This window comes from Drosophila mojavensis, unplaced genomic scaffold (genome assembly GCF_018153725.1).
Source record: "Drosophila mojavensis isolate 15081-1352.22 unplaced genomic scaffold, ASM1815372v1 contig_231, whole genome shotgun sequence".
NCBI lineage: Eukaryota > Metazoa > Arthropoda > Insecta > Diptera > Drosophilidae > Drosophila > Drosophila mojavensis.
Genome location: NW_025318772.1, coordinates 8,711,451 through 8,739,425, shown reverse-complemented (window position 1 = coordinate 8,739,425; position 27,975 = coordinate 8,711,451). Strand labels below are relative to the sequence as shown.

General features: G+C 36.8%; 7 protein-coding genes across 11 annotated transcripts; 2 read left to right on the top strand and 5 right to left on the bottom strand.

The window, feature by feature from the left end:
- Nucleotides 1-5,201: 5,201 nt before the first annotated feature.
- Nucleotides 5,202-11,144, bottom strand: LOC6575376 (short-chain dehydrogenase/reductase family 16C member 6). The gene is made up of 7 exons (XM_002001352.4): nucleotides 10,749-11,144; nucleotides 6,980-7,135; nucleotides 6,743-6,919; nucleotides 5,984-6,056; nucleotides 5,743-5,920; nucleotides 5,555-5,680; nucleotides 5,202-5,484 (listed from the first exon to the last, which is right to left on the bottom strand). The coding sequence occupies exons 1-7, from the start codon at nucleotides 11,016-11,018 to the stop codon at nucleotides 5,397-5,399; spliced, it is 1,068 nt and encodes a 355-aa protein (XP_002001388.1). The 5' UTR covers nucleotides 11,019-11,144; the 3' UTR covers nucleotides 5,202-5,396.
- Nucleotides 11,145-12,524: 1,380 nt separating this feature from the next.
- LOC6575374 (cellular tumor antigen p53) lies at nucleotides 12,525-16,772 on the bottom strand. Its single transcript, XM_002001350.4, has 8 exons — nucleotides 16,615-16,772; nucleotides 16,398-16,493; nucleotides 16,193-16,229; nucleotides 16,105-16,131; nucleotides 13,977-14,286; nucleotides 13,660-13,906; nucleotides 13,187-13,602; nucleotides 12,525-13,124 (listed from the first exon to the last, which is right to left on the bottom strand). The coding sequence occupies exons 1-8, from the start codon at nucleotides 16,632-16,634 to the stop codon at nucleotides 13,102-13,104; spliced, it is 1,176 nt and encodes a 391-aa protein (XP_002001386.2). The 5' UTR covers nucleotides 16,635-16,772; the 3' UTR covers nucleotides 12,525-13,101.
- LOC6575375 (putative gustatory receptor 94a) lies at nucleotides 14,863-16,123 on the top strand. Its single transcript, XM_002001351.4, has one exon. It carries the CDS (start codon nucleotides 14,863-14,865, stop codon nucleotides 16,090-16,092), a length of 1,230 nt encoding a protein of 409 aa, XP_002001387.2. The 3' UTR covers nucleotides 16,093-16,123.
- Nucleotides 16,773-16,943: 171 nt separating the features above from the next.
- LOC6575373 (cystinosin homolog) lies at nucleotides 16,944-22,762 on the bottom strand. 4 transcript variants are annotated; one of them, XM_044008156.1, is made up of 11 exons: nucleotides 22,668-22,713; nucleotides 20,187-20,198; nucleotides 19,477-19,608; nucleotides 19,288-19,390; nucleotides 18,519-18,701; nucleotides 18,085-18,445; nucleotides 17,815-17,942; nucleotides 17,670-17,750; nucleotides 17,528-17,607; nucleotides 17,361-17,463; nucleotides 16,944-17,181 (listed from the first exon to the last, which is right to left on the bottom strand). In XM_044008156.1, the coding sequence occupies exons 3-11, from the start codon at nucleotides 19,526-19,528 to the stop codon at nucleotides 17,097-17,099; spliced, it is 1,176 nt and encodes a 391-aa protein (XP_043864091.1). In that variant the 5' UTR covers nucleotides 19,529-19,608; nucleotides 20,187-20,198; nucleotides 22,668-22,713; the 3' UTR covers nucleotides 16,944-17,096. The 4 variants fall into 4 exon arrangements, with proteins under 4 accessions (XP_043864091.1, XP_043864090.1, XP_002001385.2 ...); XM_044008155.1 differs by having other exon boundaries at nucleotides 20,156-20,198; nucleotides 22,668-22,704; XM_002001349.4 differs by lacking the exon at nucleotides 20,187-20,198 and having other exon boundaries at nucleotides 22,668-22,762.
- A 745-nt stretch (nucleotides 22,763-23,507) lies between these two features.
- Nucleotides 23,508-25,775, bottom strand: LOC6575372 (scaffold protein salvador). The gene is made up of 3 exons (XM_002001348.4): nucleotides 24,993-25,775; nucleotides 23,969-24,928; nucleotides 23,508-23,886 (listed from the first exon to the last, which is right to left on the bottom strand). The coding sequence occupies exons 1-3, from the start codon at nucleotides 25,649-25,651 to the stop codon at nucleotides 23,832-23,834; spliced, it is 1,674 nt and encodes a 557-aa protein (XP_002001384.1). The 5' UTR covers nucleotides 25,652-25,775; the 3' UTR covers nucleotides 23,508-23,831.
- A 390-nt stretch (nucleotides 25,776-26,165) lies between these two features.
- LOC6575371 (ATP synthase subunit d, mitochondrial) lies at nucleotides 26,166-27,345 on the bottom strand. Of its 2 annotated transcripts, none has more exons than XM_032733537.2 (2): nucleotides 27,253-27,345; nucleotides 26,166-26,955 (listed from the first exon to the last, which is right to left on the bottom strand). In XM_032733537.2, exon 2 carries the CDS (start codon nucleotides 26,936-26,938, stop codon nucleotides 26,402-26,404), a length of 537 nt encoding a protein of 178 aa, XP_032589428.1. In that variant the 5' UTR covers nucleotides 26,939-26,955; nucleotides 27,253-27,345; the 3' UTR covers nucleotides 26,166-26,401. The 2 variants fall into 2 exon arrangements, with proteins under 2 accessions (XP_032589428.1, XP_043864092.1); XM_044008157.1 differs by lacking the exon at nucleotides 27,253-27,345 and adding an exon at nucleotides 27,173-27,190.
- LOC6575370 (39S ribosomal protein L55, mitochondrial) lies at nucleotides 27,341-27,862 on the top strand. Its single transcript, XM_002001346.4, has 2 exons — nucleotides 27,341-27,603; nucleotides 27,674-27,862. Exons 1-2 carry the CDS (start codon nucleotides 27,430-27,432, stop codon nucleotides 27,821-27,823), a joined length of 324 nt encoding a protein of 107 aa, XP_002001382.1. The 5' UTR covers nucleotides 27,341-27,429; the 3' UTR covers nucleotides 27,824-27,862.
- Nucleotides 27,863-27,975: the final 113 nt, after the last annotated feature.

Genomic DNA, 27,975 nt, shown 5'->3' with positions numbered 1-27,975 from the left:
AGAAAGTCCAGAAATCAATCGAAATTCTAAGAATGTGAGAAAAGGCGCGCTTCTGTATGTACGCATAGAATAGACGATGAGTGTGTGCACATGTATAGGAAAATCGCGCTGATCTGCTGCTATGTAGCTTGAAGCCGGTATCCAATGTATGGATATAAATATATATTATTAAAAGTCAAAATTGTATAAATTATATATGTATGTAATTTGAATGCAATGATGCAATGATCATAGCAATAGCTATCGATGATTTTCCAATTTTAATGGGACTGCAACGTTCTTACTTGTTTTTTAAGTGGGGTAATTCTAGCCTCAGCACACTTATGTGCCATTATTGATTCGGCTAGGATTATACGAATAGATAAATTCAAGTGCTTGAGATGCTGTTGCTGAGCTGAGCTGCTGCTGAGCCTTGCTCCATCATTCGGAACCTGCTGTTCAATCTCAAAATTTATTATCAATAACATGAATGTCTTCTACTCCATTGTAATTAAGGTTGTTTTTAAGAGTATTTGTGATGATGTAGAGGGAGACAAAGAGAGAGCGAGAGCGAGAGAAAGATTTTCAAAATTCCTTTAAGTTTACCGAACATTCTTTGGTACCTCAAAGTCTGGCTTAGCAAGTCAACAAAGACCAAGCGCACCTTCTGCTCAGAGCTCATCTTATATGCTTGATTGGCAAAGTTTCCCACGGCTAGGCAGAGGCTGCCTCAGCAGCTGCTGTGGAAAGTAAAAGTGTTAAGCTGAGTGCTGGTAAAACGTTAATCTTAATTATTTTTTTAACATATTCCATAAGTAACCCAGAAAAAAGCAAGCGTAACGTGGGTGAGGCAATTTCTCAGCGTCGCTGTCAACACCAATTCCTAAGTGCTGCAGCAGGTCACGAGTGGCTGCAGCGTCTAATCAGACAGCGGCTTAGTATCCTGCAGATCCTTTCTCCATAGCGCGAGAGCTCTAGCCTAGAGAGGAATAAAACATATGTTTCAGTTTAGGAAGAAAAAAAATGAAAAAACTGAAATAATCATAAAAAATAAAAAAATAAAGCAAAACCAAAGTAAATAAATTAGCTGTGAGGCAGTTAAAGGCCTAGCAATGGGGGATCAACGACTACGCAATGCTCGTTCACGCATTCAATTATTGGAAATTTCAAATTCCAAAGTTTTTCAAAGCCAGTTTAGTAGGAGTTTCTCTTTAGTTAGCTTTTACATCTCATAAAATCTGCAAGATGAACTTGGAATAAGAATGGAAAATTTTGAATGTTCATTTTATCTAATCGCCATTTCAGTAGAGAAGCTGAACACGAGTATTTATAGTAAATTGCAGGTCTCGATATAAGCGATAATCAAGAGTTTAACTCAAGTAAATATACATACATATATATCAAATGAAATTGACAGTAATAAATTATTATAATAGATCAGAGTACAAGTATATTTAGCTTATAATCTATCAATAATGATATTCAACTCGTTTATATAGAGTAAATGTCATAAACGTTTTCATCTTGACCAATTATATACATAGTAACAATTTTAATTATTATATCTTGTAAATTATATTATTTTACAACTTATTTGCGTCGCTCTCAAGCAAAAAGTCTACATCCGACTATATATTGTATGTAGTATACATACATATATAATATCAACTGCCTCGCTTCAAGTATATTCGAGTTTTAGACATAGACAATCAATAGACTCTTCTCACTTAACGAACGAGTATGTATATAAAACACAGCAACTACTTAGCAACCTGATACAGCAGCACTAGCAGGACGAACAGGACGGACAGAAACGGCAGCTACGTGGTAGCTGCTGAGGGACATGATGATGCTACTGCAAGACACTTGCAGCCACCAGAAGCGATGCAAATGCAATTGTGCATGTGAATGTGATTGTGATTGTGTGAGTGAGCGTTTCGTTTAGGTACAAGGATAATATTTTCTCACGCAACAGGAGCTGCAGAAGGAGCAGGAGTAGCGGCACTTGAACAGACAGTTGAATGTCATAATTTAACAGTTTGAAATGTGTGGCTTGTTGCGAGGATATGTGTTTTGGAAACAGCACAGCTGGCACAGCTCCTGTTCGCGCTGTCTGTTTAGTTAAGGATTCCCTTCAATGTTGTTTCTTTCTCTCGCATTTTTATTTATGTAGAGCACTGAATTTTACAGGAAGGCGTAAATAATGTTTATTATTAACATGGGTTCAGAAAACCCTAAAAACAAAAAACAGAAATTACTCTCCTTTTGATGTTTACATATGGAAATGATTAGCGGGGAAAACTTGGATAGTCCTGCATTGATTGTTTGCTAATAGCTAAGATCAAATTATGAAATGAAATGAAATGCTGAAATACCTTGATATTCAATGATGAAAGCTTTTGATATTCACATTTTCTGATATGATCTTTGTTATACCTTCTTGGCTTTTCCTTACTAGTTTGTATGATGGATAATTTTAGATCAATTTTGACATAATCTGAAAAACTTTAATATCTCCTTCAGTCACTCCGTTTAACTACGCTTACAATTCAATTAAATATATATTTTTCCCAATGGTTTTTTATTAATCTAAAAGAAAAGTCAATGTCAATTCTCCATTTCCATATGACACCTTGCCAGCATATACACAGGGAAAGAAAAAAGTTTGTACTTGAACCGCAGTATGGGGCCAAAAGTCATCTTCATATCGAGTGGCTTGCCTTGCGCCGCTCGCTCCGCCTGCGCCTATTTTTAGTGCGAGTTTTTTAGAGTTTACAAATCGGAGAAATCTTTTTGTATAAGTTCATAAATAGTCCATTTTAAGATGACATTTTGACAAGTGGAAATTAATATTACGAGCGCAACAGGAATGATGAAACCAAAAGGTAAAACTGTACTAGCTGGGAGTTCCAGACTTGGAGATATCCTTTAAAAAAGAATTGAACATTGGAAATTGATTTGTTTAACATTAGGTTAAAGAAATGTATCTAACATAAAAGAAATAATTCATACATTTAAAAATTACTACGAGAACTTCTATACCAATTTTTAATCGATTTTAATAGACAGATTAGATTTTCCTAAATTCATTTCAATACTGTAATCTCTACTACGCCTCCATTTTATAACTTAACAAACACAGCATACCCTATTTGAAAGGGGTATACGCAGTAGTATAAGAATAGATCTAGTCATATACAGTTTAATATAAAATGGTATATATAGTAGATCTTTACATAGTAGATGCAACAATGCATAAATATATAATAGAATCAACAGATGAGCTGCAGTAAAGAAATGTGAATTTTAAATTTATATGTCTTTTTTTTCTTTAATTGGCATATGAATTACAAATACTGAATGCTATAAATAAAAACTAACTAAACAAAATGAAAAATAAATAAAAACAATAATATATATATAAATATGTCAGAATTACAAAATAAAAAAATATAATCTAAAAAATTAATTTAAAAAAAAAAAATTGATAAAAAATAAAGAGTAAAAAAAAAACCCAGCAATAAAAGCTAAAATATGTAAAAAGAAATTTGAATAAGTAAACAGTTTTGTAATATTAACAATTAAAATAGTTTAAAAAAAGTTAGAGTAAAATCAAGAATACAGAAAAAAATACAAATAAATCAAATAACAAAATTTTAAAAAATAAAATAAAATTTTTAATGCACATTTACAGACTTTGCTTTTTCTAACCTTTCGTGTCATTTCGTGTGTTGAGGTCATAAAAAATGAACTCTACTTTATAGTCGATGCAGTAAGGCATAGAGAGACGTGAAAGCGAGCACAGATACACTGAACGAAGAGGTGGACCACATGGAGCGCCAAGCATGAAATGTCTTCGCTCACTTAGCCGAGCTCCAGTGCACATGTGATGCGGGCCAGGGCATGGCCCTAGACGAAGCCGTAACCATGGTAGAGGATGGGGCTGAATGACAACCACTAACAAAACAATAAACAAAAATACACAATATTCCGAAAGAGTGCAAATCCCAAAACAATGTTTGAAATATGCTTATAGAGCAGACGCTGCAATCGATCGATGTTACGATGTTACGAGCCGACAACTCCGCGGGGGCAACAACAGAGCAGAGCAGAGCAGAGCGCAGTGCAGTGCAGTGCAGTGCAGCGGAGCTATTAAACACTCGATGGCAATGAACGACGACTGTAATTGTAACCCTAGCACATAAGTAATTAGTCCCTTTTATTTATGGATCACAGTGCAATGCAGCTACGCATGCGCAGCCGCATCCAATCGAGCGCCAGAGCCGCCAGAGTGTGGAGTTGTGCCTGGGCTTGTGTCTCTCCTCCGCGTGTCAGGTGCCTGGGGGTCCTCCTTGCTGCAACATCAAATCTAGAAAACGAGCTCAAATTAGATTTTATTTCTGAGCTGCTGTGGCTGCTGCTGCTTCTGCTGCTGCTCGTGTACAGTAATGCTGATGCTCAAGCTATGCCACATATGTGTGAGTGGCTCTTTGATGGGTGCCTCAAGTACTACCTGCTGATGTTGCTCCTACAAGTGAGTTTTGAAAGCAATTTTGAAACGCATCTCAGCTACACAAATAAATAGTGATGCGATGCTCTTATGACAATATTGAAGCAGATTTATAACTCTTATATAGATCAGTTGAAGCTTTTAAGATCAGTAATTGTATGTTAAGAAGTTTGTTTGATGCTTCCTCATTGCAAATGGGCGGAGTAAATCATTTCTATTTCGATTTATAGAGTTTGTCAACATGAATTGTTTAACAACTAATAATCGGAATATATATATATATATAGTACTTAGACTACGCTCCCCAAAGTGATCGACTCAGTGATTTGTAGAGTCCCAGCTTAGCTTGGCTCACAAGCCTGAGTTAAGATTATGATTGGCGATACTTTATGAATGACTTTTCACTCATTCATTCCCATTTACTTTTTACACAAACAAATCTATACTAATAATACTTTACGTATAATTCATAAACAATTTGTAGTGCACCTCAGCAGCAATTTGTCATAATGTAGTACAGTAACTATATAACTGAAATGGAACTGTTATACTCTAGTCATGCATTGTCTACATTACTAATTGCGGCATTTACTAATTAGTTTTCAATGCTGTTCAAGCATCTTAATAAGTTAATATGTGTAAGTATGTATATATATATTATAATTTTATAAATGAAAATACCTCTTTTTAAGTATTTTTTAGTATTATTCGATTTTGCTTTATATAAATAAATAATATGCAAATCTTAGATTAATAAATATTGCCTATAAATAGTTATATGCAAATTTCTAGAGCTGACTGTAGTCAGCTATTAACTCTCTTCTTCTCACCCTCTCGCTCTCTTTCTCTCTCTTTTTCACACTCTCTCTCACTCTCTCTCTCTCTTTCTCTCTTTCTCTCTTTTACTTCATTTCCAATAAAATAAATGTGAGCTGCGCACATCGAAATTATAGAAACGCAACAGCATAAAATCCTGCCACTTGGTTGGCAACAATCTGTGAAAGATGTGGAAAATAAAATATTACAGAAATTGGAAATTTGAAGAATATATCTATCAAATATTACCTGAATAGCCAAACACTCAGTGCAAATATCTTGGGCACATAGATCATGCGCTCGTTCAGGAGAACTCCTTTAACAATTTTCGCGGCCACATAAGGAGTGGACAGACCGGGATAACTCTTCGAGATGCTAAAAGCGAATTTATCATTACATGATACATTGATTATATATAGTGTTATATAGTAATCTACCCCGCATCGCTGAGCAGCGGCAAATCTCCGCTCGTCTTCATTAAGTAGGCATTGGCCACAGTGGTGCGAACGTAGTCACAATCGGATAGACGCAGCTCGGCTCGCAGAGACTCCATAAAGCCCATGATGCCATATTTTGTGGCCGTATAGATGCCAGCACCAGGCAGCGGTACGAGTCCTATATAGGTTATGAATAGACATTGTTATGTTTGATATATGTTCAATTTTTCTTCAGACTGACCTGCCAATGCATTGACTGCTACCAAGTGTCCTGATTTTCGTGTTATCATCTTTGGCAAAAACTCTTTTGTTGTCTAAAAAAAATGTATTCAAATTGATTGACATTGATTGATTGATGATATAATATATACATTAAATATGGCAAATATGACGAGGTTTGTTCAACCAGCCAATGAATCAAGCTTGACCAAATATAAGTGATACGTATAACCATTTGATATAGGATATTACTGCTGATTATATTTTGTCATTCTAGATGAAGTAACTTATCAGCCAAATTAAATAGTACCCGAAGAACTTGAAAGTTAAAAGACAACGTTCCACCAGACAAAATTCATACCCGAACCCTCGCACGAACCCTTCAAGATCGTTGCAAGATGAGCAGATTTTTGCTTTAGAAATGGTATTACTCTATGTTTATAATTTATGATATGTATACTCGCTTGAGAAGTGAGTAGAGTAGATGGCAGGGCGAAGATTCTACTCCTATCAAATTTAATGATAAATGCTATAATATAATATACATTGTATATACTGGAGATCAGTTTCTTTACTGATCCATCAAGTTTTACCTTAAGAGCGGAGCTAATGAGTTATACTGCTTAGATCAGTGTTGATTAGGCCTAAAGTGACAATCACCTCTACATGCATAGCAAACTCTATAGTTCGCTATACATTCTGGAGTCTCGAATCATAATTTTCGATCTTGATCTTCAAGGAACCTCGCATATAGGCCTATTCAAGTACATATAAAACCCACCATAATATATGAGCCCAAATTAAGCTGCAGGATAGTGTCGATCTCATCGCTTTTCAGATTCGGCGTCGATGTCATTGGCATCAGCGAAGCATTGTTGACCAGAATTTCGACAGGTCCCAGTTCCTTCTCAACCTTAACAGCCATCAATTGGAGTTCGCGTGGCGATGAGACATCGTTCTGCAAAAACAAGTTCGATCGATCATCAAAATGATCTCATTCCCTGCGAATATCACTCACCTTATATGCCTTGGCCATGCAGCGTGGAATTTTCGATAGCAGCTCCACCGTCTCGTAGCAGCCTTTCGAATTGACATCAACCACGGCCACTTTGCAGCCTCGTCTCGCCAGCTCCAGACAGATCTCACGACCCAAGCCACTGCCACCGCCTGTTACCTAAAAAGGGCATACATTTAGTTAGCCAAGTTCAACCAATATGAATCGGGTTGCATATAAAAGCCTATTCAAAATTGTAAAAAATAAAAAAGTTTTGTTTCTTAGCTATTTTCGAAATATTGTAAGATATTTCGCAAAGAGTCTATGCTGATATCCTAAAGTATTATTTCTTTTCTATGAAAAGAATTTTGAAATATAATTTTAAGTTATTAAATTATCATTTGTTGGAGAAAGATAGAGCTCAATGGGATAGGAACTGGTGAGGGTATAAGGCAGCTGACCACTAAATTCAAAGGACGATATCTTCAAAAGTTAAAAGTGGAGAAATGGTTCGACTGTGTCTAGAAAAAGATACGTAACAGAAAGAACCTATAGAGCATAATAGAGCTTAACTGCTTTCAGACTCAGCATGCCAATCTTTTAAATGAGTTAACTCAAACTACTGTTTAGCAGTGTTATTGACATTTTTGTCTACATATGTACTTGCTACATACCTATATCTGGGTAGAAATCATTTAAGCATATGTATACAATTGCCTTATGTATGCCCTAAAGCTCTCATTATGCAAACTAGTACAAATTAATTGGCTTTATTTGCAAACAATGAGCTACTCAACTACGGCATTCACGTACAGCTGCATGCATATGTGTGTGTGAGTGTGTTTAAATATCCATAAACTGATTATGTTTGATTTAAGTCTAGCCCGTAATTAAAATGATGTGACCCCCATTGGTTGAACGTCAATTGAACACTTGAACCGTAATAAACTTAATTTTTATAAAATACACAAGTAAAAGCACTTAAGTCGGGCAGTGCTCGATCAGAAGATATCCTCGAGTCCTAACTCGCTGAACAACAGACGATTTGCTTTTGCATATCCAATGAAAATCGATGAAATGAAGAAGAGGTAAACAAAATGATTTATTCAAGAATTTAATCTATTTTGGGATTGTGAAAGGTACTGTATAGCTCTTATATAAACATGAGGACTGAACTCGATTTCTCATTTTTATCAAATTGTAATTTGAAAGGAACATTAGTTGATACTTTATTTCAATCTAGTCTTATGTAATTAGATATCTCTCGAGCTTACGTCCTACAACATATGCACAAATTAGCTTCAATTTTGATTAATTTTAGAGCAATGGAAAGAATTTCTGGATAGATAGAAATGAGTTAAATCTACTCTTGTTATATAAGAAGTAAGGATTCAGATTTTAAGACAGTCGAGGCTCGAGTCGAGATCGGTTTGGCTATTAAATCAGATCGAAACACCAGGTGTAATGTAATGATAGATTATGTATTTGATTATATATGCATTTGTCAATTACATAAGCTCGAAGAGAAACACAATACCCCCCTTACCAGACTTTCACTTTTTACAGGGTATCGCAATTTCATTAAAGTAAATGCCTCAGCTAAAAACATAAAATTTAAAAACATACACGTAGACGTTACGGAAGTTTTATCTGCTTTATCTTAATTTGGTATTAATCGTGTTATCTTCGTTATCTATTTTGCTTTTTTGCGCATCTTCATTGGCTACGAATCTTGTTATGTTTGCGTTTTCCATTTCTGTTGCCGCAGACAGCGCGAGCAGCGGCGGCAACGTCATCAATTTGGTATGTAAACAAACACATACAGATGTACGTATGTATATGTATGTATGTGTGTGTGTATGTGTGTGTATGTGTGTGCTTTGTGTGCATTAATGGAAAGAAAACAAAAGTGAAGTTCATAATCTTTTAAGCGAAATACGAAAGAAACCTGTTTACAGCGCATTTGTGTGGGTTAGCTAATATTCGTATCTGTGTGAGCGATCGCCAGAATACAGAACAATCCGAGCTTTAGTGACATGACGAATACCTGAGAAGCTACTTACGACGACCCACCTACAAAACGGCATACGAATGGAATTTCAATAATAAAGCACACAACTTTATGGACTACATGCTAGAGATCGGTTCGATGTGTGTGTGTGTGTGTGTGTGTGTACACATGCATTGATACATACATTCATCAGTTTTGGCAGCTAACTTGACCTTGCCGTAACGGTCAATTGAGTTGACATGCGTTTAAAAATATGCATACATGTATGCATATGTACATGTATATGTATGTGTGCACGTCTGTGAGAAATATAAAATAGCACCATAAGCAATTGTTCATTGCTTGGCGTGAACTTAAATTAACCTTAAATTCATTAACATTACAAATATAACATTTTGTATAACACACATACTACATATATACATATATGATATATACATGTATATATAATAAAGTTGCATATCTCAATCTCTCAAGTGCGCTCACGCTCAAAATAAAATGTATTGATTTATTTTTAAATATACGCTTAATTCATTCAATTTATTTAAGCATATTTTGTTTATCAAATGTTGTTGCTATTCTAAACTCTCATTACTCTCTTATTTATAAACAAAGCTAACTACACTTTTACCATTATTCAGCCAAGTCTCATTTTTAGTTAAGCCAACTTCAATTAACCCCCAAGTCACTAAGTTTATAAACAAAAACATATTTCGTTTTTATATGATTATGTGTGTCACAGTGCTGGCATCACTTGCTTCCCCCGAGCTCATTTGACATTCAAAACCCATCCAAGAGCGACAAAGGCAGCCGAATATGGATTGACATCATATATACATATACATATACATATATACACTCGTTGACTATTTAGGGAACGCATAGCTAAAATACTTTGTTTTAGTACAGTAGCAATAAAAACTGAAAGAGAACAAAACGAAAGCGACGCAATCGAGCCACACCCATTTGTGCTGAACCGCATGACATGGGCGAGAGGTAACGGTAGTAGATGAAAACTACATGTGCCGTTGCTCTAATTCATTTATCCATATAACTGAATGTACAAACATTTGTGCATTACATATGAAGTATTAAGAAACCATTTGCTGCAATGTGAGTTGCGGCATGAAGGCAGGCTTAGCTGACTGCACAATACCCGCTCAAGGTCAGCAGATAGCTTGATAGTTAGCTGAGGGAAGGGCAAGGGAAGGGGGGAGTAAATATCAGTTGCAGATTTGTGCAGATCGTTGAGCTCAAATATTTGGTTTAAGTCTCGGTTCTAAAGCTTTGGGAGATATAGATTATAGATGAGCTCAGTTCTTGGTATATAATCTTCGGAGTAAGTCAACACTAGCTCAGTTTTTAAGTTTTGGCAGTCTAACTGCAACTTAGTACTGACCAATTTGTCAACGGGTTTGGTTCTATAAACTTGATATAAGCGTTGATGTATAATCTATAAACGATTATATGTATATCTTCTACATTGCATGCATCTAGCTTCAGTCGAGGCATATATGTATGTGTATATAATATGTATAAAAAATGTATGCAAATGTTCCCACGCTGCCACGCCTCCAGTGGGCGCTTTACCACTGACAGACAGACAGACAGAGTCTAAGCTGAGTCTCATTTCAAGTCTCAAGGCAGACGAAATGTGGCATCAGAGCCAATATGCTCGTTAGCCAACATGCGACAGCTTAATAAGCACTTTTTGGCATTTTAAGCACACGAATAGAACGCAAACACCTGGGCAATACTGAATGCCCGCCCACCTGCGCTTACCAGTGCCACCTTGCCGCTCACATCCTTCTCCTTGAGGCCCAGGGCGAACAGGTAGTCCAGCAGGTGCTTGAGGAACACGGCGAACAGCACGAACGGCAGCAGGCACAGGAAGGCAATAATCTTGAGATTGTAAATGAGACGCGTTGTCTCATCGTTCCGCTGCGCCTGGGCCGCGGTGGGCGAGGGCGTGGCCGATGGAGCAGCATGCGAGTTGGGCGCTGCACTCGATGTGGTGCGCGTGATTGTTGTAGTGGTAGCTGTTTCGACCATGTTTATGCAGTTGCATAAAAAGGCAAATTTTTTATTTACTTATTTTTTATTTTTTATTTATTTTATCCGTTAGCGTTAATGTAATCGCACGTGCGTTGAGCTAGCAATATGAAATAAAACTAAAAACAATGCGCTCAACTTTTCGTACTCTTCCACACAAACTGCAGATCGCTCTCTGACAACTTGTTCACATTCAAATACATACATACGTACATACATACATACGTACATATATCGTTGTCGTCGAGTTATCTTGTTTGGTGTATCAAGCCGACAGCAAGTCGGCTCTCCTCTCTCCCAATGCCAGTCGCTTGTGGCAGCAATAGGTGCTTGGCTTTGGCTTTTTTCTTTTTGAGTGGAATTGAATGGCTAATGGAAAGAGAGACGGAAAGCGAGAGGGGGAATGGAGAGAGAGAGAGAGCGAGAGGGAGAGAGCGCGTACTGCATGTGTAGGCAGTTTCACCTGATGTCTTGAGATCGACTTCAAGAGCATTGAAAATAAGTAAGTAGTTAACGAAAGCTCAACTGAGCAAGAGCGCTCGACTAGCATATACCCCTTAGTTAAAAATATACTTGCAGTGATAAATATTGATTGTTTTATGGATTCACATTGGTATGGTAAGGACAAATAGAATTTGTGAAAAATAAAAAATTGTATACTCTGTTATGTCCTGAAACAGTAAACTTTTATATATAATCCTTGAATATTTGTTAATTTCATGTAAATAAGCTTCATGAATGGCTTTAAGCAATCTCATTTATAAGTATGCTGACATGTGCTTCCTCTTGCTTCTTCCGTCTCTGAATAGCTTTGGGAATTTTTATTCGAGAGTAATGATAGATAGATGCGTAGGTAATACGTGTTTTCAAGTCTTTAGTGTTTAAAGGTGCCGAGAGCGACGCAGTTACAGAACCTGCTAGACGATGAAGCTTCTTAAGCCAAATCTCCATGAAAACACATTAAAGCCCATCTTCATAAGCACAGGGTATAAATAGAAGATGTCGCTACTTTACCTATTCTTGATATCCATAATGTGTCCATATATATACATACATATATAATGAATATATGTTTATATATATATATTTGTACGCCCTTGGCTTGTCGCATATTTGTTACACCTTCGAGTAAAAGTTTGAGTTACTTTTTTCATGGAATTCACTCAAACATTTCGTATGGCAAACAGGTCTGCCAACCTTTCGATGGCGATGGCGTTGGCTCTCGAGCTGGCAAAGAGAAAGCCGTTAAAATTCCAATATTGCGAGAATATTGAAACGATATAAATATAGTTTCCGTTATAAATATAATGCACTTACTTATTGATTAAAACTGCATATGGCTAAAGGCAGACGAGAAATAACAAATATTTCAAAACATCTGCTTGCTGATCTTTGACTTTTCGCACATGTTCTTTGGAAGAGCATGAAGATCGAGGCGGTTTTAAAAAGTGAATAATGTACAATTAACAGCTATTTTCGACAAGAGAGAAAGACATATAGCAGATGTTCGCTATATTTAAGCCAAGTACAACTTTATTTTAGACAGCTACTTACTATGATGTAGATATGGTAATAAAATGATCACATTGAATGTGTATAAGGCTCACATGTTAATATACTTATATCTTATATTTGCCATACATACATTGATTATTACTGAAACAAGAGTTTTTCTCTGTAGTTTTTAAAATTAATATTTTGTAAATCTTTGTATTCCATTTATTAAATTTATAAAAACAAGTAAAAAAATATTCATTTTTCAGGTATATTAGAATAAAATACACATGTATACTTGAATACACATTATAACAATACCATATACACATATATAGTAAACAGGGTATGTTAGAGGTATCTATTAATATAAACTAAATATATATCTATATCTTAAATTACCGAACAAAAAATTCATTTGTATGCCAAATTCGTTATTTTTTCCATACAAATCTAAGTTTGTATTGTCAATATGTAAATATTGTGGTTTTGAAACATTTCCTTAGGAATGATAATTGTAACACTTAAAACACTTTAAAACTTAATTCCAATGAAGTAATACTAATTATTGTACTGTCAATATTCCGCATTAAGGCAACTTCTGAGCACATTCTGCAAGCCAAATACATAATTATAATAATCAGAGGGAGACATTAAATTTATATAATAGTTACTTTTTAAATTCAGCAAATTATTCACATGCTGACGCAGCTTTGAACTTTGTGGATTACGAAGCGAGGCAACGGCCGCCTTCTCAATAATACCCTCGATGCTCTGCAATAGCATATCCTTCTGTTCGCACTTGATGACCAAACGATAGTCGCCGTCCAACGTGCGCGAGACTTGCCAATCAGCAGGCACAAATGGCATATCGTTGCTGTCGTTGCTTTCGACTTCCTCTTTAATGTCCTGGGTCATTGTGCGACGATATTTTCTTTTGGCATCCGGCCCATCGACCTCATCATCTTCCGAAGCAGCGGACAATGACTTGATCTTGTTTTTCTCCAGCTGCCGCTCATCCATGTTACGATCGCGTTTCGGGCACGTGCAAATCTTCAAAAGCAACACGTGCTGACCTAGTATATCGCCACTGCAAATATAACTCTAATGAGTATAAATTGATTTTTGGAATTATTATATAAAGTACTTGTTGTTCTCCAAGCAAAACACTAAGCAAGTTTCTTTGCGGCCAAAGCACGAATTCTGGCACGAAAAACTAAACACCAACGTCTGGCGCACGAGCCCGCCGCTGTGTTGGCTGGGACGACTCAGGTTCAGTGGCACAAGCACGGAGTATCTTTCGCCAATACTTTTCCCCTCAGCCGTGCCACAATATGTCGCATTCGGATTTTCACAGCGCAGCAAGCTTTCCCGCTTACTCGGATCATCCTTAACTGCAGGAAAAAGAGAAACGGAGTTAAATAAGTGCAGGTGTAGGTGATATGCTTCTATGTAGAGACTCACTGGGATCTGTGCTCATGTGATTCTGACAGCGCAGCACGGGTCCACTGACATCTTTGACGAAGCACAGAAACGCACGCAAATTCAGCGGTTGAATTGGCATTTTGATTTTGAACGTAGCATCAATATTGAACGTTTTATTCATGCGTATGTACAACTTGTTCAATGGCTCCGAATACATCCAGTGCGACTTTGGCGGCTCCTCCAGTACCATGCTGAAGTTATAGTCTTCATTGTTGTGATTCTCCAATTTGGGCAATGAGTTTATCTGTGTCTTGATATCCTGCAGCATCATTTCTCGCAAAATGGATTGCTGAAAAGTGGAATTTTTATATATTTAAAATATATGTATATCTCTTGCATGAGCAAATACCGGCTTGCATATGAGCTCTATTTAAATTGGGCAACTGATAAAGGCATGCATAAGTAGATATGTATGTGTCCTCTACAAGTAATTAATCAATATTACACGATTTCCAGATATGTCAAACTATGTCATGTGTCTAGCGCGCAGCATATTGATTGATTGAAATTAATATATGAATTTTGAGGCTCAAACTGGAGAGTGTGTCGGCATGCTCGACTAGAAGATGCTCTGTAACTGGCGTTGAGCTGCTTCTACGCAGTTATCCGTATTTATATCGCGATATCCTTTACTCCTTATCCTTTACTCAAATAACTAAATTTTGATATCGATTTGAATCGGTTTCCTTGATAATAATATGTACTCTGATATCTAGATTGAGTAAACTTCTGCGAGCATATATGCGTCTATGATACCCGTATCAACAAACAATTATACCCTATTCAACACAAAGCGTTAAAGGATATAATAATGATAGATAAATGTGAATTGCAAAGTTTAGTCTCAATAGACCTTTTGGCGGCAATGGGTTTTCTAGGCATACGTCTATCGCGTCAGCCGATTCATGGCAAAGGCAAACTCGTACATGCTTTGCTTATTATGCTCATCATTATGTTAACGTTCTTTGGACTGTTTGCCAATCGGTTTACGTTGCGGGGCCGACAGCGTTTCGTCTTCTCGAAGAAAATATTGGCATATGCCATGATGGTGACAGCGATATTTATGAGCATTTACGTAAGACAGATATATAAGGATTATATGAACTCAGAGCTCAATCTACGGGATGCTGTCAAGCTATATAGCTATATGAATATCACGGTGGCGACTATCAACTTTTTCACCCAAATGATAATGAGCAAAACAGCTGGCGAAATGATGAGCACAGTTCCCTTGTTTAAGACATTGAACGAACTGCATATCGAGAGTGGAGCAATAAGGAAGTCCGTAATGCTGGCATTAATTAAAGTACTCGGATTCCCGCTAGTTTTGGAGTTTGCTTTGGTCATGCAACAGAGACGAAATGAACCGGATGCCTATTGGACCTGGACGCTGTACAAATTGTTTCCAATGATTATATCAAACTTTTTAAACAATTGCTACTTTGGTGCCATGATCATAGCGAAGAACATCGTCGAAGCCGTCAATGATAGGCTGAAAATGGTTGTCGACCAGGTGAATTGTATGCAACTGCCAATAAATAGAGAGCATTATTCGAAGTACTACTGCATACAGAGATACTGTACCTTAGCGGATGAGCTTGATGACCTGGCGATTAAGTACAAGATTATATGCGTAAAAAGTACAAAGTATATGGCTCTCATGTCGCTCTCAATAATCCTATCGTTAATTTGTCATCTGCTGGGCATTACGGTTGGAGCTTTTAATCAATACTATGGCATAGCCGAGTCTGTCATTGGAGGCAAGCAATTCGATGGATTTGGTGCACTCATCAATTTAGTTTTTCTGACTATATCACTTCTGGAAATAGCCCTACTGACTTATGTGAGCAATGATATCCTACTTGTAATTCGAACCACGGGCACCTCTTTGCAAGAGATCAATTTACAAAATGCCGATTGGCGATTTCGACAAAGTGTGCACGCATTCGCCCTTCAAATCAACACCATTAAATATAAAATCAAGCCCATGGGGTTGCTCGAAATGGATATATCTCTCATGACAAGTGTACTGTCAGCTGTAGCCAGTTTTACGCTTATACTGGTCCAATCCGATCTCTCTCAGCGGTTTAAGTAGTCAAATAATTACCTGGCTGAATTGCATCAAATTGCCCGACTGCAAATGTAAAATAAATACAATTATTTACAATCAAACTTAACTGTTTCTATTCACTTACGTTTAGACCTTGCAGAAAAGCCATCGGCTCCATGGGGCTGCAAATATGCATAAATATTCAAATATTCGTTATTATTGTATTAATAGCCATTAGTTGGCAGGCTTTGCAACACTGAATTGAATGCTGCCTGTCCTTTTGTAGGAATACATTATGTTTTGAACACAATAATTCTGATTATCATTAATAAATATAAATATTGGCTTACATATCGTCTATGGCATTTCCAATGCTGATATTCTCCTGCGATGAGGAGCCAGCTGCATCAAAGGTATCCAGCTCCTCCACAACGTACGCGATAGGCCTGTAAATGTAAACGAATTCTTACATACACAACAACAATCACGCACACACACACACACAAAATGCGTGTTGTATGCAACAGCTTGTGTGACGGCAATTCGCAGATAGCGATTATGTAATACCTTTTCCTCTGTCGAGACATTCTAAATACAATTTATTTACACTTCCGCAATAAATGTTATCATTTATGTGCCTATATATCAATTGTATTTATTATTGTAAGCCGCACCGAGTTAACACACCTCTTCTTCTTACATATCGTCAGTCACAGTGTGGCGCAACCCACAGCTGATCTGCAACTATCGTTTACCGCTGCTTATCGATATATTGTGCAATTATTATTAATAGCATTGCGTAAAAGCTGTTGCAATCGATATTTAAATAGAAGTTTGTTAAATTTAAATACATTAACTCTCTCTGTGATCATGGTCAATTTTATAAAGTCAAGAAATTTGATTTTAAAATGTATTTCAGCTTATTTACATACACTTGCAGTATATATTAAGTGAAAAAACAATAACTTAGCAAAAATATAACAAGTTTAACACAATCTTTAACCTTTTAACAGTTAACAACATTATGAATACTTAAGTTTAACCCTGTTTTATTTTGTATCAATATGAACATCATTTGGGGCCACAGTGTCTGTCGTCAAATCAGAAACTGTTTCCGTACGTTTGTTCGAATGCCTGCAAAGATAAAAAATGTATGTATATTTATAAATTATTTATATTTAATCTAATACATGTATGCATACATATGCATAGTTTCATTATTTCATTTCAGCTTCCCAAAAGTGCCATACTAAAGTAAGTATTTTACCGTATTTTAGATCACAGTTTTAAATGAGTAAAAAATACATAATTACCTGTAAAACACATAATGTTGAAGAATGAAAAATATGTCAAAGAGCACTGAAAATAGGCCAAGCCCAAACTTGGTTGGATCACCAAATATTGAAGGCCAATCGTCTATGAAGATAATACAACAAATTTTAAAATGACTATTCTAAATTGACTATTCTAAACAATTTACCATAGTTATGGGCATTTAACAACATTTGCAGCATACTCAGAGTACCTCCAGTAAAATCCAATAAAATGTTACCAATACTCCTAAAATATAAATGGATATATAAATGCATAGCAGTTGAATCTCTTAATATTATGGAACGTACCATCCTTCTGTACTTTTTCTCCTATAGTTCATTAGCGCTTGTGGAATATATTTAATAATTGTAATCGCCAATTTGATATAACTACATAAATCAATGGAACCGATCAGTACTACAATCAAAGTTTACACGCATAGCTCTATTATACCTGCAATAGTATAGGAAATCCAGCCAGTCTATAACAGATCCTCCAGCCAGTCCCGCTGATATGATCACAATAAGCGCAAATATTGATAACAGACCATATGCGACTTTCGACACACGTTGCTGTCCACGCTATGATATAAGAAATATAAAGAGAAAAAGATATAAGGATGTATTCAAATTTTTACTTTTTCATTTGATTTGCATAATGATAAATCATTATAGCTCGGTCTTATACACAGAAATATTGTTATACATCATATCTGATAGTTACCTCATATCTGAAACATTGCACGATCGTGATGCTTGTTGCGAACATGGCGTGCAGTGAGAAGACGACATCATTCAGCATAACCGGATTGACGCCGCGCGGATGCCGTTCGCTATATTCGTTTTGCAAGCCTTTGATGAAGTAGAGTCCACAATTGAACATGCTGTACAATGTGAACCCAACTATGTTCAATGTTATGAAATCAAAGTTCAGGCCCTCTACCGACTTGCGTCGGTAGTTGATCCAGATCTGTGGATAAAACGACACGGACCAGGCCACAAAATATATCCAGCCAAAGACAATGGAGGAATAGATTATGGCCTCCGACTTGGCCACAACGACCCGAACGAACAGATTTTCAGTGCTGCAAGGAATGAAATATATTTAACATTATATTTATATACATCTGTATATATATGTGAGATCGATCCTCATACAGTGATGCATCCTTGGAGCTGCTCTTTGCTGTGACCTCCACATGACCCGCCGCTCGACCCCTTACAACAACTACTTGTTCGGCTGTTATGCCTTTACGGCATGAGAAGGTTTCGGGGTACAGGTCCAGATGATACTCATGTTGTTTGATCAAAGTCACATCGATATCTTCAGTTAATTGGTCGCTGTGGAATTTTAAGAAGATGGCAAAAAATTTCTTTAGTGCTAGCAGAAGAAACTTGAAGTATTTATACTGAGCATGTTTGTGCTAGAGTTTCAGATAAATTACTCTATAGCACCATTGAACGACTATCATGCTGTCGGTCACGTCCGACATGTTACTAGTTGCAGCAAGACCTTTCAGAAGCACTTAAACTGTCACAAGAATAATATAATTTCTTAATTTATTTACACATTTCTTAAATTTTTAATCGTTTTAATTCATTTTGAAAAGAGAAAAAAACTAATACGAGTTAGAGTCTATATTTCTATAGTAACTGTCTATGTTCTTTCTGCAAGTCACTTGAGAGTCGTAAAAATATACTGAAAGTCTAAAGTACTAAATAATAAATTATAGAGCAAGATTTGCAGTTGAATTCTTTAACGCTTGTGTACAACAATACACAATATACAATAAGTGTTATATTAGATATTCATATGCGCTATGAACATATTTATAAAGATAAAAGTCTATCCTATCACTTTACTACGAACTCAGAAGAAGAAAACAGAATAGATCTGTATACTCCCAGATTGAGAGCCTCAACTCACCTGACATAGATCAAAAAACTTTTGTTGTCATTTACCAACACTGTCAAGTCGTGAGTGTCTACATTTAGAACATTGGCTGTTACTCCTGATAGTCCAATTGTAACTGAAATGAGCAACAAAACGGTTTTATTTTTAGCATTTGACTTCGTTGAAAGTTAATGGAAGAAGTCAACGAAGGCAAAAACTTACTGAACAATGCAAGAACAAGCACTTGCCGCAAGTAACGAAAACGATAAAACATTTTTGTTTGGTTTTCTTTATTTGTAGTCTTAAAACACTTGCAAATTAAGTTGTTCCATTACCATGTTCTGTTATCAACAGCTGAAAGGAATGAGAAATGGCAACATGTGAATGACTAAAATATATAAATAGTAATGAGGTTTTAATAGTGTGCTCGCAAAATAAGAAATAATTTGTAATGAATTTTCAAAAAAGATTACAAAATGATTATAAAAAACACTTAACATATTAATGGGTGTACTATACAGCTATACCAATACCGCCATTTCACTGTTCGCCCTACTTCAATGTTAAAACATTTGGCTAAAAACTGACCTTCAATTTAAAGGCATACGATATAAATAAGGTATTTAAAAGATGATAATTACAAATTTGAAATACATGACTCCCTATGTATTCATTGCATACTCTATGGGTGTGGGTCGTATGAGTATTTGCTCGAATTCGCTTAATTGGTTTTATTTACAGTTGTAATTTCACTTTGTTAAGAACTTCAGTTCAACAACTCTCTGTATGCGAAATTTGTTAACCACACATACATACATGCACACATAGATACATATATGCAAATGTTGAGTGGTATATGTAAATGCTAATATATCTTCATTGTGTTAATTGAGAGTCATACAGTCAATAGGCATTCAGGTCACAATATTTACAGGCAATCAATTCTGAAAGGAAATTGGAGATCTGAATAAATAAGAAGCAAAGCAAATTGAAGCAAATTCAGGAAAACAGTTTAATCAACGATCAAAGTTGCATGCGTTTTCGAAACTCTCGAATATGCTTTTAAAGAAGTTCATGTAAAATCTACCAAGATTTTTATTTAGTCCACTATATATATACATATGTATACACATATATAGGTTACAGCGTCAGCAAAAATTAGCAAGTGCTCAATTGTAGAGCATTAAAAAAATGGCTCACTGCACTTGTGTTGCTCAGCAATCAGTGAAAACAGTAAAGTTGATTGAAATATTGTTATACTCCGATTTACCTATAATTAACGATATGTACTAGATAATTTATGGATATGCTTATATTTATTATGCAAGCTTTGTAATTTTTGATAACTGAAACTCTAAATGTGTTGAAGATAGGGTTTCATACAATTCTAAAACGATCTCTTGTTACGTATGTATGTACACTACCGGAAAGCAGTATTTAACTTGGGCAAACAAACGAAATATAGACTTCTCATTTGCTAAACTGCACAAGAATACATTTTCAGTTATCAACTATAAATTTGCGAATTATCACATAAATAACAATTTTTAAGAACTACTATTTGCTGTATGAATAAAAAGGCGCGACCTTTTCGCACGCTCCACAATAAAAAAAAGACCTAAACTGCTCGGAAAACGAAAGCAAAGCTTTTATACACTTTTTTACATGCTCAAGCCCAACTAACAACAATCTACAGCGAGTCATATGGAGTCATAAACCTAGCACACACACATACATACATATACACGTGTGTGTGCCTGTATATGAGCACTATCAAAAGACGCTCGTATATAAGTATATCAAGTAACAAATACAATCACAAAAACTCATATGGCGGAGGTTCTACAAATCAAACCGCCTTGACTATGACATGCTGCACTCCATAAAACAAGTAAAAAGTTCGCAAACGGCTGCTAGCGACTGCATAATGCTCGTTCGTTGGGGAAATTTCGCTGATTAGGCAAAATATTATAGTATTAGAGATATAACTGATGAAAAGAAGATCAGTGATCCATATTCATATCTAAGTCTTCTAGCTCTAATCTATGGATCCTATAGAATCTGATTATGAGCAAACACGCTTTAAGGAAGTACATGTGAAAGCCTAAGGCAATTTATAGAGTCGCTAACTCCCTAAGTTATATTTTACGTGTAATAAAAATCTACAAAAATATATATTCCAATTGCCAGTCTCTGTTTCTATCCTACCTCAAATACAGTACTCTATTAACACTTGCTCTACTCATGCCTGAAGTACGTGTAACTACCTAGCCCAGAATTTTTGTATGAGTTACTACATATGTATTTCAATTACTCAGACTTTAACTTCGTAGTTTATATTCTAGACTCTATAATTATGCCCCACTCTAAGCGCATTCAGATAATTAGCAAGACGAATAGGAAAGCAAACCAATATAGACTGTTCTGTATGTGAGCGAGTATTCAAATCTGAAAGCTTATCAGCCGAGCACTTATATTTCAGATTCAAGTTACAATTCTTCGGACAGATGAGCGGACATGGGTAAACAGAGTATATACTACATATAAAATTCAACTGAAAACCGAAATGCTCTTATTGAATTCGTGAATGAGTATAGATTAGCTAAGCACTTAATAAAATAGAGCACTTAGTGGATCTGATAAAATTGAAGACTGACTTATTTCCTAATTGTAAAATACAATTCATGAAAAGCCAATATACTCGATTGACTATCTGAACGAGTGTCGTCTATTTTGAATTGCCTGTTCATTCAGATATTTGTTGATAGCCAAAGCAGATGACTTTGCAAAACTTTGTATACAACATCCTGAATATAAACTTATCAGACTGATTGATAAGGCTAATCGGACTCGTTACAATATGCTCGCGATGCTGTTGTTGTTGTTGTTGTATTAGTAATGCATGTTGCAATAAATTGGCTAATCAAATTGATTGCGGTAATCAATGATGATTCGAACTATAACTGTAGTCACACAAAAGTTTGCCGACAGCAAACAGAATGAAGAAAGGGAAATAATATAAATATTTTTAGTTAAGAATTTACACTTTATGTGGGCTAGACGACTGTATTCATATGTATATGTATAAGGCTGTCGAAAATTCGCTGACTTAACCATTTGTTCAAATAAACAATGCAAATAAATTAGCCAATTCTGCTTTTTCCGATATCGTTTTGCAGCCGGATTAGAACTTTCACTTGAAAGTTGGCTAACGTCACAGAAATTTCAAAGTATCTAGGCGACATTCATTTCTTTTTACATCTGCCTATATACACAACTATGTGCAAGCATATATCCACAAAACTCCGTTTACGCACTCGAATATCGGCGATATAGAAAACTCTCTTGCAACTCGAATCGAGAACTCGAAACATTTTCGTGCTGCACTTTAACAACGTGCACGCACAACTTACCAATCGCAAGCTTAAACTGTGCTCCACGACACGCGACTCTCAAGATACTGAGGCACCATGCGACAGTGCTCCAACACTTTATATGTAACGAGCCAGAGTGCTGTGGGCGGGTGTGCCAGACTACCACATGCCCTAGCCTACAGCATTCTAGCACGGGCACGCAGAATCAGACGAATACCATGGACATTCCGCTTTTGCATAATCGCAAATGTTTATTATCTGATCTGAATGGGAATTTGAGCATCAGTATTTCAGCATCTAGCACCAACACACATACATACATAAGTAAGCACATAATGTCCCTAGAGCTTTTTATAGATTATCTAGTCGAAATGATGAATTCATCTTTGGTTTGGGTAATCATAAAATACTTAGCAAATATATTTCAAATTTCTGAATTCCAAGTCGTAAAACGTATGAAATCATGCATCTCTAATATTGTCGATAACGATTTTAATCGATCAATTTAAAAATTGATGTCGATCACAATGCTATATTGACTTTCTCTACCGATCCCAATCAAGTCCTTGCGCCGCCCTCTGGCTGTTACATACTCTCTAATACAAACAATATACCCTATTTACATAAATGTCATGGGCTTAGGGTACATTGAAGCTCATTTTGATATTGGAGTGATCGACGCTCGGCAAGCGCTCGATCGTTCATCGATTTTGTTGTTGTAACTGACTCGAGTCGAGTTCGGCTTCGCGTATTGACATAGTACTTCGTTTTCTATAAATAATAGCAATTCAGGCATATAACTTTTTTGTATAAGTATATGAGCACACCGTTGCGATATATTTTTATAACAAATTAATTAGTTGAGCACCTCTTGTTGGGTTTCGAGTCAATTGAATATCGTATATTTAAATTGAAAATAGATTTCCATAAATATTTATATTAGTTAAAAGCCGGAACACAAGCCGTAAAGATATAATTATAAAATAATTTAGTATGTGCTAAGGCAAAAGTCAAGCATGAACTTTATTCACTTGAACTGCAATTGAAGACAGTTTTTCATTTCTATTTCATTCGTTTTTAGGTCGAATCATATCACAGTTTACAAACTGATTGAAATTCTTGTTAGAAATCAAAACGAACTACCCAAAACTTGGGTAATTTCTGGTATAACTTATAGGGTATATATTCCTGCTGCGCAGCTCGTCATTGAAGCTTATTCTGACCCGCAAGACGATTCTTTTCTAAGATTAAGGCACGGCTGTAAGCAAAAATAAAATTCGAATTCAATAAGTATTTGCTGAGTCAACTTTTTCACGAATTTCAAGTCATCAAACACTTACCGATAGCGCTCGTAGTAGCCAACGATTGTGCCGAGCTCTTGCTTGAAGAGTCTCACCAACATGCTATCGAAGCCCTCGAGCTCAGGCAGGCTGAACATATTGAATTGCAGCAAGTGATCCTTCGAGGAGTCCGCCTCCGAGTACACGGCCAACCATTTGGGTATCTCTTCGAGCAAATAGGGATTAGCTGGCACCAAAGCGTTATGAGTATGTGCAGGTGGGGAATACAACGGCGCCTCGGGCCGTATTGCCTTGGGCGGCTCAGCGGACGTGGTATAAACGTAATAGGACGTTAAGCATGGATGCTGCCTTTGACACTGGCCGGTGTATTGATTTTCGTAGTAGGTGCCATGCAGCTTGGAGACAACGCGACGCCATCCGACTGGCAAGCCCTCGCGCTCCAGCGGATGATTCCAGTGCGTGGTGTGTGCATTGTGATCAATATAGTATTTCCGACCGTGCAATGTGTACTGCGTAGCCCAGCCGGGCGGCAATGGCAGCTCTTCGCTTTCAGTCAACGACTGCTGTGAGGACACCTTTTGTAGGGCTCCGTTGCTATTGCTATCGGCAGCAGTGCCGGCAGTCGAGTTGCTAGCCGCAGGCGGCGTCAGAGGTGGCGCGTAGAGCGACTGCACTGAGCTGGAGGCGATCGGAGTGCTACCAGAGCTTCGGCCTCGTCCACTCACGCTCAGCGATGCGCTTAGGGGCAGTGGTAAATGATGGTGAAATTGCTGATGATGAGCATGCTGATGTGGATGGTGCTGATGATGTTGATGTGGATGCGTAGCTGATGATGCGGTCGTATTGCTATATATAGGAGATTCCGAGCGCTGCGACTGGGACTGTGTTGCACGCATTGAAGAAACCCGATAGGGATTCTCATATATGGGATATGAATCACTTGAATAGCTGCCTATCATATGCCCACCTAAGTGCTGCTGCTGTTGTCCAAGTGGCGCTCTGTAAAAGTGTGAGGCAAATTGCATTAAACAAAAGCTAATTCCAAATATATGTAGTTAAATACCTCATGAGTGACGCATGCTGCTGAATAGGCTGATGCAGCAGCTGAGTTGGCTGTGGCATAGCAAATTGGGCTGGCCGTTGTAGCATATTAGCAAAGGAGGCGCTTAGTAAGTTCTGATCGATATCATAGCTCGGTGCACCAACTGGTTGCGTTTGCTTCTGCGTTGAATAACTACGCTGGAAGCCTCTCGTGGGCGTTTGGAGCAGCGGGGAGGATTGCTGACGTCGCATTCGCTCCATTTGCTCAATATTAACATAGTTGCTCTGCTGAAACTGAGTATTGGACGCCGTCGGTGGCTGCAGCGCTTGCTGATTATTGTTGGTATTCAAGGGCATCTGACTTTGGGCCCGTCGCGCATGATAATAATCCGGCTGAACATCGCTGCACGAATATGTATTGCGACTAGAGCTGGAGCTGCGCGGCTTGAATTCACAGCTAGGCGATGTGCTCGCACAGCGTTGCAGTGACTTCTTTTTGGCACGTTGATTTTGTTGGTCTGGGTAGGAGGTCCATACATTTATTACCGGTATTTCGGGCGGCGTGTCCTTCTTAACATATTTTCCCACAACGCCTTCTTTATGTGCCTGCGATTTGTCTTTGCTTCGGCGCGAAAGCATCGTCGGTTTACGATTACACAGCAAAATTGTTAAATAGTTCATGCAACGCCGACGTCGTGAATTAACTTAATTATATATGTATCTTCTCGTTTTCTTTCTTCTTGTTTTACTGTTCACTTAACGAACTACTAATTTATGCCTAACAAAAGTATTTTGGTTCATTCGATCAGTCGATGCGCTCACGTGAACGAACAGCTTAGTTCAGTTGAATTAGTTCCGCTACAAATCCTTTTGAATTAGTTTACTTATCCAATAAGTAAACTTTGTACTTGAATAAATAGAACACAACTGTATAATCGAGCCAACTTATTAATTATATAATCAAAATTCAATTGATATATTATATTTAAACTAACGAATATCAATTGCTTTGCTTTCAGATTTGAAATCTTCTAATTGGTTCAAAAGCATTTTAACAGAACCTCAAATGTTAATGTTATTCTTCTTTGTTCACAAATTTATCGATGAATCGAAATTTATGTTACATTTCTCAATGCCTGAAGGTTGGCGTAGTCCAATAACATAATTTTAAAATAATAGAACAATAACAAAAATATATATGCAAGATCACTTTATTTACTACTGCATTTATATAAGCATGAAGATGACGGTTTTAATTACATGCCAACATAATGATAGATCAAATTAATCTTCCGGCAAATTCAAGATACCAAAATCGTTTCGAATTTCTTCATTTTATTTTCGATTTTAAAGATTTTTATAGCACTTCATAAATGTTTATAATTTAAATCAAAACACTTATATCATGCTAAACTAGATGCACAATTGCGCCTAATGGTGTCCATGGGCCTCAGCCTCCAGCTGCTCCTTGGATTTGTAGCCAACTTGCTCTTCTGGTGTGTGGGGCCAGAAAGTGGGCTTGTTGATGGGATCCAATGCGCTTTCGGGGAATGCATCACGATAATCTTCCATTGTCATCTGATCGTATGGTAGCAATGACTTCAAATGAGCGATTTCCTTCTGGTAATTCTGGATGCGCTGCTCAGATTCCTTCTTGTACTTGGAAATCTCGCTCTTCGACTCCTCGATTTCGCAATCAACCTGCTGGGAAACAGTGTCCTTCGGGTATGGCACGGACAACGCCTCGTATTGCTTCTGGAAGTTATCGACTAGACCAGAGACGGGAATCAATTTCTTGTAGTATGCCCAATCAATTTTTGGCGGATTCTCTGGATTGGCCAGCACGGCACGCACGTAAATGTCCGATTTTGTCTTGAAAGCACCGAAGCTGCTTTTCTGGTTAGCGGGCACACGCTCGGCCAGAGCAGACCAGTTAATCGAGGATTGAGCGATGCGGCGTGCTGCCATTATTATTATGTTCAATTCTGAAAACAGGGAAAAACGATGAGAATCGTATGTCAATGCCATAAAAGTATAAAAAATTATGCGCTATGCTTTTAGATTTTATTTTATTTTTTTCAGCTGTGCACAGAAAAATTGTTCTGCAATAATTATGTAACTTAATTGCAGCACAAAATTTTTCATAATCCCTAATGCAAACTTATCACAACACATTATCATTTAGTTCTTTGTATGTATTACTTTCAAAAAGAGAATTCCTTAGATGGAATTATAATAATTTATTAAGTTTTATTTTACACACGATTTTGCACACCACTTACTTCAACAAGATAATAATTATCGAATCAGACGGCAAAAGTAATCGAATATACCTTACCGACATCCGATTGCAAAGCAAAGAACTGACACATTTTCTACTCTCAACAGCTGGTCACACTCGATGAACAAATTTGGGTTATCAATTGCTTCTAAATATTGCATTTAATAACATTATTAAAATGCTTAAGCTTTTGCCTCAAGCATTACAACAGACGCGTGCCCTCTCATCGGCCACTGCATCGGTGACGCGACTTCATCGTTCTGTCTACTGTCGTACTTATCCGACAGTTGTTGTGCACCCTGATGGATCTACAATTAACATTCGATACCACGAGCCCCGCAAAATAATCAAAGTAATTATATAAGATGAAACATATTTAGGAGAATGATAATTACAAATTGCATATATTCCATTCTGTTCAGCTGCCATTGGATTTAAGTACACTATCCGAGGCGGAGCGTAAGTCGCGTTTGGAGGCTCGAAAGCCGCGTAAAAAGGTCAAGATTATGGACGAAGTGGAAGACAACTTTAATGCGAGAAAGTATATGAAATATATTAAAAATAAAAAATAGCCTATCATATAAATAAAGGCATAGTAAAGTTGTTATGTATATCATTAATAATAAATTTCGTTTAAATAAAATAGCGAATTCCATAATAAAGTGTGACTGTGCTTTATTAAGTATTTATACAAAAAAATACTGAAAGTAACCACAATTAAAAT

Coding starts and splice junctions, on each gene's coding strand:
- LOC6575376 (XM_002001352.4), bottom strand. CDS start 11,018: ATGGTCGAAACAGCTACCACTACAACAATCACGCGCACCACATCGAGT. Junction 7,136..10,748: donor TGAGCGGCAAGGTGGCACTG/GTAAGCGCAGGT, acceptor TGCCCTTTTTAG/GTAACAGGCGGTGGCAGTGG. Junction 5,681..5,742: donor CCGCTGCTCAGCGATGCGGG/GTAGATTACTAT, acceptor ATTCGCTTTTAG/CATCTCGAAGAGTTATCCCG.
- LOC6575375 (XM_002001351.4), top strand. CDS start 14,863: ATGGGTTTTCTAGGCATACGTCTATCGCGTCAGCCGATTCATGGCAAA.
- LOC6575374 (XM_002001350.4), bottom strand. CDS start 16,634: ATGTCTCGACAGAGGAAAAG. Junction 16,230..16,397: donor GGAAATGCCATAGACGATAT/GTAAGCCAATAT, acceptor GCATATTTGCAG/CCCCATGGAGCCGATGGCTT. Junction 14,287..16,104: donor ATTTGATGCAATTCAGCCAG/GTAATTATTTGA, acceptor TCCACTTTTCAG/CAATCCATTTTGCGAGAAAT.
- LOC6575373 (XM_002001349.4), bottom strand. CDS start 19,528: ATGTTTTATCGTTTTCGTTACTTGCGGCAAGTGCTTGTTCTTGCATTG. Junction 19,391..19,476: donor GCTTGTTCTTGCATTGTTCA/GTAAGTTTTTGC, acceptor TGCTCATTTCAG/TTACAATTGGACTATCAGGA. Junction 17,943..18,084: donor TGCAATGTTTCAGATATGAG/GTAACTATCAGA, acceptor CTTATATCATAG/CGTGGACAGCAACGTGTGTC.
- LOC6575372 (XM_002001348.4), bottom strand. CDS start 25,651: ATGAACTATTTAACAATTTTGCTGTGTAATCGTAAACCGACGATGCTT. Junction 24,929..24,992: donor CAGCATGCGTCACTCATGAG/GTATTTAACTAC, acceptor ACACTTTTACAG/AGCGCCACTTGGACAACAGC. Junction 23,887..23,968: donor GGCTACTACGAGCGCTATCG/GTAAGTGTTTGA, acceptor TTTTGCTTACAG/CCGTGCCTTAATCTTAGAAA.
- LOC6575371 (XM_032733537.2), bottom strand. CDS start 26,938: ATGGCAGCACGCCGCATCGCTCAATCCTCGATTAACTGGTCTGCTCTG.
- LOC6575370 (XM_002001346.4), top strand. CDS start 27,430: ATGCTTAAGCTTTTGCCTCAAGCATTACAACAGACGCGTGCCCTCTCA. Junction 27,604..27,673: donor AGCCCCGCAAAATAATCAAA/GTAATTATATAA, acceptor CATTCTGTTCAG/CTGCCATTGGATTTAAGTAC.